An 11,292-nucleotide genomic window follows, 5' to 3' on the forward strand; every position below is an offset into this window, starting at 1 on the left:
ATGAATGTGTTTCAATAAACAAAAATCTCCTGGTTGTAAGTTTTGATCTTTGACGTCTTTGTCTCTTGGGAGTATGTGAAATGAATGTCACTAATTTCTCAGTCCCGATAACCTTAGTGAGTCATTGATAGTAATGTGGAATGTCTGCTTCTAGTTTTCCTTATATTTTGAAAACAAAAAATTTTAAAAATCAGCAGTATTTTAAACAGAGTCATAACAACAATAATCATCTTCGCTTCATTTAGTCCCATACCCATTTTTTTGTTTATCCTGATTATTTGCCAGTATTTTCATAAATTCAGTTATTCCTTGGAGTTCTATGCTTCTTCATTCAGTTCAAAGATGTGATTTGCTAACAAACCTTAATTTAGAGTAAGTCAGAGTTCTTTTCATGGATTTTTCTAAAGATGTAACATATTTGAAAATGCAGTAGAGTAAAACAATAACTGACTATGAATGAGAAAACAAAGTGGCATGGTTATAGACTTGATTATAATGCAATTGATAAAAAAAACTTTGCTTGCCCTAACCGGTTTGGCTCAGTGTGTAGAGCATCGGCCTGCGGACTGAAAGGTCCCAGGTTCAATTCCGGTCAAGGGCATGTACCTGGGTTATGGGCACATCCCTAGCCGGGAGTGTGCAGGAGGCAGCTGATCAATGTTTCTCTCTCATCAATGTTTCTAACTCTCTATCCCTCTCTCTTCCTCTCTGTAAAAAATCAATAAAATATATTAAAAAAAACCAACACAACTTTGCTTGGTTAGTAAGCTTTAACATTTTAAGGGAATAATTTTTGGAAAATAATAATTACTGTAAATGAGAGAAAATAATATAAAAAATATGTAAGTACATGTATATTTAGATTCAATACATAATTTCAATATAGAAGAACAAATAATATGTAAGGTTTTAAAACATTGTCCATGGCTTCTTGTATTGAGCATTGGAAATAATTCATAAACTTCCAATGTTTGTGCCACAAATCTGGAGTCCCACGGCCAGACACCCTCACAGGGAACCATCCCTCTTGGCTGGACTGGTGTCGCTGACAAGTGAACTGTTACACCTGAGAGCTTCCTACTTGAACTTTTCTTTGAATCTTGATGGGTCCCTCATACAGCAGGTTGAAGTCTTTAGAACATCCATTTTAATAAAAGCATATGTACACAAATAGATTAGTCATTTTTATTTTTTTAATTTAGCTAAGTTTCCCATATAATTTCAAGCATATAAAACAGGCCTAATTTAGTTTAAAAATTCCTTCAATAAGGATAGAGAATAAATCCTTGAAGTATTCCAGGGCTCATTGGAATTAACTCAAAGTCATTCTTTTGTTTAAATTACAGTGGTTCTCAACCTTCTGGCCCTTTAAATACAGTTCCGCATGTTGTGACCCAACCATAAAATTATTTTCGTTGCTACTTTATAACTGTAATATTGCTACTGTTATGAATGGTAATGTAAATATCTGATATGCAGGATGGTGTTAGGCGACCCCTGTGAAAGGGTAGTTCAACCGCCAAAGGGGCCGCAACCCACAGGTTGAGAACCGCTGGTTTAAAAAGTCTCTTAAACTGGAAACTTTGTGAAGGTTGCAAATATACATACACAAAAGCTTACAGCCCGGACTCTTTGTAAATCGGAGTAAAGCAAACACAGACTTATGGAAATAATTCTAAAAGACATTAATCACACTTAGAAACAGTTTTAATATGAAATATTTTGTCCAGACTACAGAATTCGCCTTACTTTACATAAGTATTTAACCTTTTTAGGCCAATAAAAGACTATATGCTAGTAATGCCATCTGGAGGCTGAAAATTCACCATACATATCCCATAGGTGAACACATCACATACAGACCATACACATAATTTGAATTACTAACTTTTACAGAGAAAATGCAAGAATTTTTTATAAAGTTAAAATTTTATAGCCTGTATCCCCTTTTACAAACCTTTTCTCAACTTTCACAAACCTTCTTACCCATTCAGAAATAACTCTCCTTACCGAAACTTACATTTGTCCTTTTCCTTCAAATATGACTCTCCCTACCTCAAGCCTTTTATGATCACAACTATATAATTTCTCCAACTTAACTGGAACTTTTAACCCTTAGGAGCCTTAATTTCCCCAATGAAAAGCACAAAATGAACAACCAGCATTCCTTAGATTGACGTTAATGAACATATTTTAATCACACTCTCACTTCCAAGAAACACATCTTCAACAAAACACAAGTCAACATATCAACAGCTGCAAATCCATTTTACAAACCTTCTGTATTAAAAAACCCAAAAGCATGTGAACTTGTCTAGCAATCGGTGTTTCAGTATTTCATGTTATTTCAAAATATCTAGTTATTCAATAACTTTCATTAACATTTATTAAATTAGAAAGAAATAGTTGAAATACGCTAAAGTGATTTGTGTAGGTCAGGGAGGCATTTTTTTTCTATTGGGATAAGACATACCTTCCAGAGATTTGTAGTTTTATTTTAAAAAATGAACTCAGGTCTTTTCACTTCAAAGGTTCTGGGACTTTGGTTGCATGAAGCCAATCCTATATAATAAAAGGGTAATATGCAAATAGACCTAATGGCAGAACAGTCACTATGATGCACACTGACCATGAGGGGGCAGACACTCAACGCAGGAGCTGCCCCCTGGTGGTCAGTGCACTGGGGGGAGGGGGGGAGGGAGGCGAGGAGTGGGCCTAAGCTGTGAGTTGGACAGCCCCTGAGGACTCCCAGACTGCTAAAGGGCGCAGGCCTGTCTAAGGGACACCCCCTCCCACCCCCAGTGCGCGAATGTCCTACACTGGGCCTCTAGTTATCTATAAGTTTCTGAAATGAATTAGGGGGGTGGTTTGGGGAAGGTAAAAGGATTTGGTGGGCTTTGAATTGCTTCTGCAGCCAAACCTCTGGCCCCTCGTAAATGTCATTCGTAAAACAAGGATAGTAATTTTTAATACCCCAGGGACTGGGTTGCCACCCAAATGTTGGCAAGGGACTGACAAATTCATTCGCCATTTTTGGAATGTTTCTTTCTATTTGGGAACATTTTTCTAGCTTCCAGAAAGCACACATCTCTGAGAGTTATAAAGGCGTCCAGGTATATGAAACCTCTGTCCATCTCCCTTGGGAATGAAAAACAGGTTCTAGCTGCATGATAGTCTTAAAAATAATGGTGCCAAACCTCTCTATAACCTACTTTATATTGGGACCAGGTAGGTGGTGTAACAAAAGAAGATTGGCTTCTTTCTTGGGTTTCTCAGGGTCAAGTTTCTCCCACTTGTTGAATATGCACTCCATAAGAGGACTCTCAAGTCACTGTGGGCTGGTTCCGCATCTATAGAGAGACATATGAGCAAGCCCAGTGTTAGAGACATGTGTGCATGTCTCTGAGCTGTCTGGAGACATTCTGAGTAGGGTGGGTACCCTGTTAAGCCATCTCTCAGGCTCTCGTGGAAGATACTAATAAAGAAAAGATGATTACCAAACCTTCGGTCAGCCTCAAAGTTAGTTTCCTCATGGAAGGTTCCTTTAAAATCATTACTTTCTATTTTGGTTCAGTATCTGGTTCATCTATCCTAAATATATAACTATTCTGGAAAAAGCATATGTAGGCATCACTGATTTCATATAAAAGAAAAAAAAACACCTCACCTATCAGGTGAATTGGGAAAGATTTGATTAACAAACTATATATATATATATATATATATATATATATATATAGGCCCATAACAACCCCTAGTTGAAAGGAAACAGGTTTTGATTAAAAAGCAGACATTTTTGTACAGAAGGTTTAGTCCGATGGAGAAAGCAATTAGTAGGTGCGGTGAAGAAAAATAAGATAGCCCCAGTATCTAGAGGAGCCTTAGTAGCGTCCCGTTTTATGATAATTTCAAGTTCTCCCAAACTAACAGTGAAAGGGGAAACACCCTTGGAGCAACCCTATGCTTCTTTTGTTTGTTTACTTTTTCTACATCCTATTTCAGTTTCCTCTATCCCTAGAGTGGGCAGACTTCTCTATAGGAGTTTTCTTACAACCTTATTTAGTAATTCTCTTGCTTTTGCTCCCAGAAACCAGGAGTATATTAATTGCGATAGGTTAGAATAGCCAGGATTACACGTTCTAACAGTGACATTTCTCTGGGAGCCAATCAGGGCCATAGAGAAAATGGAGAACAATTGCTGGTTCCTCTCTGGCTGAGAGCAGCTTTTCTCCAAAGGGAGCTGGTAGCATTCCTATTCTCATTTCCCTTAAGTCAGTAGGGAGGGGTAGTGGAGGAGACAGAAGGGGAAGGAAGAAGGGAAGGGAAAGAACACATCTGGAGAAGGAAGCTCAGAGAGCAAAAGATGTAGTGGACGTGCTATAGAAGGGGGAGATTGGGGTGTTAGCATTTATTCACTTCAGGAGAGTTCAGAGATAGTCTCTAAAATTTCTCATTAATTTATTTTTTAAAAGAATTTTCTGTGCTTCTCCTTAGAAGCTTCTAATTTCCATGTGAAAATATGCTTCCTATTCAGTCATTTTCATTTTGGGGCCAGCGTCCTTCTAGTTTTCTTTTTTTTCCGGCAAAAACATTATTTATCTTCGCCATTTTTCAGTTGATATTTTCAAGTTAAATCTTCCCATTTCTATAAAGCACTTGCAAGAAAAGGCTTCCTATCAGGGGTTAATGAGGGCTGGAGTCTGGGTGGTCCTAGCCCTGGAGGCACAACTTCCCATGTTAATTATAGGTGTGTTTGTTTTTATTGTTATTGTTGTTATTTTATATTTGCAGAATCTGAGCAAGTTTTCCAGGGATGTTATGGAGTGGGTCGAAGTGTGCTGCTCTGGGTTGAGCTCCATTATGCTCACACCCCTCTTATGTGCCTCAGCTTCTCTCCCAGTTATGTAAAGTGACCTGAAGGCCTCTAGCCAGTTTGGCTCCATGGGTAGAATGCAGGCCCTGAGAGGTCCTGGGTTTGATTCAAGGTGAAGGGCATGTACCTCGGTTGCAGCTTGATCCCTGGCCCTTACTGGAGCGCCTGGGGGATGCAACCAATCGAAGTCTCTCTCATTCTCTCTCTCTGTATCTCCCCCTCCCTTCCTCTCTCTCTAAACCCATGGGGAAAATATACTCGAGTGAGGATAAATAAATAAATAAAAGTAAAAACCTCAGGAAGGGCTAGGAACGCTGGTGGACCTGACCTTATGGGCTCTCCCCCGGAGGAGCCAGTCAGGTGAATTACAGTTGAGTATGAATTTCCCTATGGGGCTCCTGCTTGGCGTGAGGAATGACCTCTGACACCTCCACAAAGATTCTTAGTTGCTTAAGAACAGCCAAGATTCAGGTCAGAAGGAGGATGTGTCCCTTCGGAGCTGAGCAAGTTCAGCTCTCACTTATACAGTGAAGGATGTTTGCTCATACTCTCAGAAAGCAAAATCCAAATGAAAACTCAGAGTCAAACACCAGCCACCCATGTTTCCTCTGGTCTCTCCTTAGCCTTGATTCTGTCAACCCTTCACCTTAGTTCCACCTTGGGGATTTAAAATACAGCTTAACTAAAGTCGAACCCTCTATCACAAGCAAAGGAATGTTCCTGATTCAAGAGACAACTTAGCCAAGTTCACCTGACAGGCAGGGAACTGGTGGCCCAACGGGCCCTTTGCTGGATCCCAGCACTGGGTTTGGGTCTGCAGGGTGGTCCTGTGTGACCTTTGGAATCCTGCCGCAGTAATTCAAGTAAATAGCAATGTAAGCAGCATTCAACCCTGTGCAGAATTCTTGTGAGTTTATTGGAGCCCAACTGTCAACAGTGGCCGGAAAACAAAATCTCACTGTATTGAGGGAGTGCTCCAAGAATGGCAGGATTGCACCTGCTTTTACACATACAATCAAAAGTGGAGATGTATATGGGTCACATGAAATCCATTGCTTAGGGAGGCAGGAGAAAGCAAAGCATGGAAAGCTCTGGGATTAGATAAAAAGTAAAACGAGAGACACATACCTCCCTCATACAGGAGCACACAGGATAGTGAGCAATGAACTCAATACCAATGAGCAGCTTGGTGGTCTCTGCCGAGCACAGAGCAGTGCCTGTGCTCCCAGGTGACGAGAAAAAGGAAAATTCCTTTAACATTCCAAAGGTATGTATCACAGATGCCAAAAGACAACAGACAGGCTCCGTTAAGGTAAAGATTGTCCTTTGTCAGGGAAGACACTGGCCGAGCACATGACTACACACCATAAACTGCGTTTAGATAACAAGTTTTAATTTCAGGCTAACTTTGTGGTTAATTTCGGTCTCTGAGTTTGAAAGGCCACCATGCAGGCCTTACCTGTGCGAGTCACAGATGAGCGTGTGACTATTTGTCATTTACTCTCTCCTTCGATCACCTGTGCCCCACCTCTTGCCACCAATCATGTCCCTCCTCTGTCCCACCACAGGGGGAGAAACCAGCAAGTACCTGTACGCTGGAAGCAGCTGAAGCTTCCTCGCCACCTGCGGGCCTGGCCCTCCCGCCCACTGTGCTCAACACGCCAGTGCCCATGACTTTCTTCTCTACCTGGGAGGTGGGCTGCTCCAGACCTGACTGCGTGCCCAGATTGTGCAGCTTCACGTTAAAGAAGCTGGTGGTCTTGAAGGGGCTGGAGAAGGAGCTCGTCTCCTTGGTGATAGCAGTGCAGATGCAGGGCACCAACGGCATCTTGAGATCCCATGAGATTGTGCTGCCCAGCAGCGGACCAGTGGAGACTGACCTGGCGCTGACCTTCTCCCTGGAGTACCCCCACTTCCTCAAGAGAAAAGGCAACAAGCTGCAGATCATGCTGCAGCAGAGGAAGTGCAATCACAACCGGACCATCCTGGGCTACAGGACACTGGCCACAGGGGCCGTCCACATGGCTGAGCTGATGCAGCGACCACCTGAGGGTGGCCGGGTGCTGAGCCTCAGCAGCAGGATCCAGGGGTCCTCCATCACGGTGGCTGAGATCTGGATCTCCTCCCTCTCCAGTCAGCCCATCGACGACGAGGATGGCAGCATGCCGGCCAGCCCCAAGGCCAAGTCCATGGATAGCGACATGGAGGGGAAATCTGAAAGCTTCACTGAGCTGGAGACCAGCTGCAATCTCACACACAGGCAGGACCTGGAAGAAGCTGACTTTGCCCTGGGGCAGCCCAAGAAGCAGCAGCGATGCATGCAACAAAACTTGAAGCAGAAAGTCATGGCACTGCTTCCCAGGTCCCACATGTCAGAAGAGGTCCTGGACTCGGATCAGGACCCTAAGGAGCATGTCCCTGAGGTGGAGGAGGACCTGGACCTACTCTATGACACCCTTAAGCATCCCAGCGACAGTGGCCCAGACATGGAGGATGATAGCAGCATCCTCAGCAAGACCAAGCCCAAGACCAGACAATACTTTGAAGGCCTGGCACACTCCAGCTGGCAAACGGAGACCAGGAGCTTACACAGTGCCCGGAGCCAGAAGGAGCCTCCTCAGCTGGCCGACATGCCCGGGAAGACCCAGGGCCCGGGCGGCAAGCTGTTCAGTGGCAGTGTCTCTGACTCGATGGCCTACAGCACCCCGCCCACCAAGGTGGTCAAGAGCTGGATCTTCTCCCAATCGAGGCAGACCGTCAACCACCTGGACAACGCCATGCCGGCCAGCACCGAGGTGGAGGCCACGCATAACTTCTCTGAGGGAGTGTCTGAGATTGTCTGCTCTGAGCTGGAGGTCGGCTACAATGCCGCCTACAGGCATGACCTGGACGAGGATGACTTGGACCTGGAGAAACCGATAGGAAGGAGGAGGTCCACCATCAAGCAACAGCACTACCGGCAGAGAGTCGCAGAGTGGCTGCACAGGTACCAAATGACACTGGAGGTCCTGGACTCGGAGCAGGAGTCTGAGGAGGAAGTCCCCGATGTGGACAAGGACCTGGCCTTTCTGTTTCAGAGTGTGGTGTGCCCCATGGACAGTGGCTCAGACATGGAGGATGATGACCGTCTCCCAACCCCTCCCATGCCTGAGCTCATGTCATATTCTGAAAGCCTGTCCAGCCCAGATATGGAGGAGTATGACAGAGTCCTCAGGACAAGCAGGCCCAGATTATACTGTGAAAGCCTTTCAAGCGACAGTGGCTCCGACTGGGTGGCCCACAGCATGCCCAACCCTGGGGAGCAGCCGGCACAGCCTGGGGACAGCCCGGAGGCAGGGACCTCTGCCCAGGACATGCTCACTACGAGGCGCACCACCAAGACCGAGTCTCTGGTCATCCCTTCCAGCAGCTCCAAGGGGAAGCAGCCCGTCCGCCAGGGCTGGAGCAGGTCCCTGAATGAGTCGGCCAACAGCCTGATCAAGGAGCGCTGCGCAGACCCACAGAGCCAACTGCAGGTCCCCAGTCAGACTGTGTTCGACCAACTGAACGACAGCCTCATGTCCAACGACTATCTGCCCAAGAACATCATCCTCATCAACACCTCCAACAGGCAGGGGCAGTCCCTGTCGGACGTCCTGCAGCAGCACACGCTGCCCGTCGTGTGTACCGCCTCCATAGTGGATGTCCAGGAGGCCTTCAGCTCCATCATCTCCTGGATACAAAGATACTGCAACTGCAAGACCGAGGCCACCATGCCAGTGAAGATCGCGGTGGCGGGGGATCAGCACTACTTCAGCACCGTGCTGCGGGTCTTTGTGGAGCAGCTGTCCCACAAGGACCCGGACTGGCTGGACTCCATGCGCTTCCTGGTCATCCCGCTGGGTTCCCACCCCTTGGCCAGGTACCTGGGCTCCGTGGATTGCCGCTACCACAAACTCTTACGGGACCTGGCCTGGTGGGAACTGTTCTACCACCTGGAGGCCCAGGATGCTGTGCAGAACATTGTGTTGAAAATCAGAGAGTACCTCACAGGGGCCAACTGTGTCCTCCAGCTGCCCATCGCAGAGGCCATGCTCACCTCTAAGCCAAAGAGCCCGGACGAGCTGCCCTTGCAGAAGTTCATTCCCTTTGTGGGGGCAGTGAAAGTTCGAAGAGTGGAGCCAATTTCAGCCACGTCAGGAGACTCAGCTGAAGCCGTCCCCTCATGCTCCAATGTGCTTCTGTCCACCGCCAGGGAGGCCACACACAAGCTAATTTCCTTGTCGTCAGTGAGTGGGGGCCTATCCTCCCCCGGCCAGAGTGCGGGTGCTGAGCTGATGGAGCTGCAGGTGGATTATTGGACGGCAGCCCAGCCCACAAACAGGAAGAGGAGCGGGGAGAAGGAAGACCTGCCTGCCACCAAAAACACACTCCGGTGCACCTTCCGGTCTCTCCAGGTCAGCAGGCTGCCCAGCAGCGGCGAGGCTGCAGCCACGCCCACAATGTCCATGACTGTGATCACCAAGGAGAAGGAAAAGAAGGTGATGTTTTTGCCCAAGAAAGACAAGGGCACGGACTTGGCGTCCAACAGCCAGTGCATCCAGGGCATCGGCCGCTTGGTCTGCTCAGCCAAGAACCAGGAGCACAGGCAGCGGGTCCTCATTGACGGCGTGGAGTGGAACGACGTGACATTCTTCCAGCTGGCAGCCCAGTGGTCCTCCCACGTCAAGCACTTCCCCGTCTGCATCTTCGAACACAAGTCTACCTTCTAGCCCTGCCCCTCCCCCTGCCCTTCACTCTGCCTGGGCCAAGCCCAGCAGTATCGAGCTGCTTTTCTGTTAACAATTCAGTTTACTATAGACACAGACCCTGGAAACACAGAGAAACGGTTTGAGTTTGGATGCGCACAAAGCCTGGAACCTAAGGGGGTGCCCTCAGTGGGACCCCCAGATGCTCTGTTCAATAACCAGAAAGCTCCGGCAGGTGGGAGTCAGGAGGGCAGTGTTGAGCTGGAGCATCATGGAAGGTGTGTTTGGGCCTCAGGACCCCCAGCACTGTCAGTGACCAGGCTTCTGGCCTTGGAGACCTGCCCTTCCTGGAAACCAGGGCTCAGCTTAACCCTGGGAGCCGGCACCAGCCTGTGCCCAGACTCAGAGCTGGGCGGCCAAAGGCAAAGGGCTGGCCTCCCATTGGGGCATCCGGAGCACATCTCGGAGGCCAGCCAGCCCAGCCTTGGACCCCAGCTGCCAACCAACCAAGTGGCCCCAGCACCATCCACTTATGGTTCCCAATGAACTCACGTCTCACAAGGCAAAATAACAAAAAAGAGCTGTACGGTGCAGATCACACAGGCACATGGGCTGGACAAACCAGTGCCCTCCTCGCTGGGCAGCGACCCACCTTCGTTCCTTCCTCTTCAGGTTATCACAGAACATTTGCTGCCACCCTACAGTTGTACCAGCTATTTACAAGGTGAGCAACCTGCCCCTCCACAGCACAGTGGTCATTTGGCCCCTTGCTGGCTGTGAACTCTCAGATCACTGCATCCCTCTGAGTGTTTGTTTCTAAGAACATGAGGTGAATCAAGCAGCAACCTCATAGGGTTTCTGTAGGGACCCTGTAGTGTGCTCCCCTAAAGCTGTCTCTGGGTGTCCAGACAGGGGATAGGTCTGCAGCAGGGGCTGTGGTTGTGCTAATTGGTCCATTTTCTTCCTCATATGTGATGCTTTCGGGGCCCAGGGCTAAGCTCTTTTCTCATGTCATAAAGAGACTGGAGATTCTGTTATGGGTCCCTGTCCTGGCTGAAGCCAGAAACCCCAGGGCTGAGCAGTGGGGCCCAGGGTCACCCAACTATCTGTGATGGGGCTGGTTTGGGGTCATTCACTCAGCAAATATATCAGAGTCTTCCAGGTACAGACACGTCTCTAGGCACTGACCATAATCCAGTGCACAGAGCAGACCCCTAGCCTGTACTGCAGAGCTTCCCTCTAGTCGCGAGCGATTCAGTCACACTAGGCTGCAAAGGCTCAGAGTGTCCACAGGACAGCCGATGTGACGTCCTCCGGCCTCCTCTCCCTATGGCTGCATCTTCCCGTATTGTGAAGAGGAAGGTGAACCTCTGTTCCAGCAGAAAACGTGAGTCGGTTTTGGATCAGAGCCATCAGCGGAGTATGGGGACTGTGAATTCAAGGTTCTGGCAGAACCCTGGTTCCCACTCATGGTGGGATTTCTGCAAGAGGACAGAGGTCTAAGGGCTCCCCCTAGAAAAAGGACAAGAGTCAGAGAGCTGTGTATGTGGATTTGGGTGGTGTGGGAGAGCAGAGGGAGCTCAGTGGTGAGGCAGCCTCTCAGAAAATTCATAGCCGTCCACACCTAATCCAAGTCTGTCTGCACCCCTAATCAGGGAACAGGCCCACTAATTTGGTAGAACCTCCTCAGGG

General features: G+C 47.7%; 1 protein-coding gene across 1 annotated transcript; it reads left to right on the plus strand.

Moving 5' to 3' along the window:
• The first annotated feature begins 6,531 nt into the window (after window positions 1-6,531).
• On the plus strand, window positions 6,532-9,624 carry LOC132219380 (phosphofurin acidic cluster sorting protein 2-like). Its single transcript, XM_059671733.1, has 2 exons — window positions 6,532-7,535; window positions 8,118-9,624. Exons 1-2 carry the CDS (start codon window positions 6,544-6,546, stop codon window positions 9,622-9,624), a joined length of 2,499 nt encoding a protein of 832 aa, XP_059527716.1. The 5' UTR covers window positions 6,532-6,543.
• The last annotated feature ends 1,668 nt before the right edge of the window (window positions 9,625-11,292 follow it).

Source organism: Myotis daubentonii, chromosome 16 (assembly GCF_963259705.1).
Source record: "Myotis daubentonii chromosome 16, mMyoDau2.1, whole genome shotgun sequence".
Lineage (NCBI taxonomy): Eukaryota > Metazoa > Chordata > Mammalia > Chiroptera > Vespertilionidae > Myotis > Myotis daubentonii.

What these genes read in the sequence shown, in the direction of transcription:
- LOC132219380 (XM_059671733.1), top strand. Translation starts at nt 6,544, where the DNA reads ATGACTTTCTTCTCTACCTGGGAGGTGGGCTGCTCCAGACCTGACTGC. An exon ending in ACCCAGGGCCCGGGCGGCAA is followed by an intron (nt 7,536 to 8,117) that starts GCTGTTCAGTGG and finishes ATACTGTGAAAG; the next exon opens with CCTTTCAAGCGACAGTGGCT.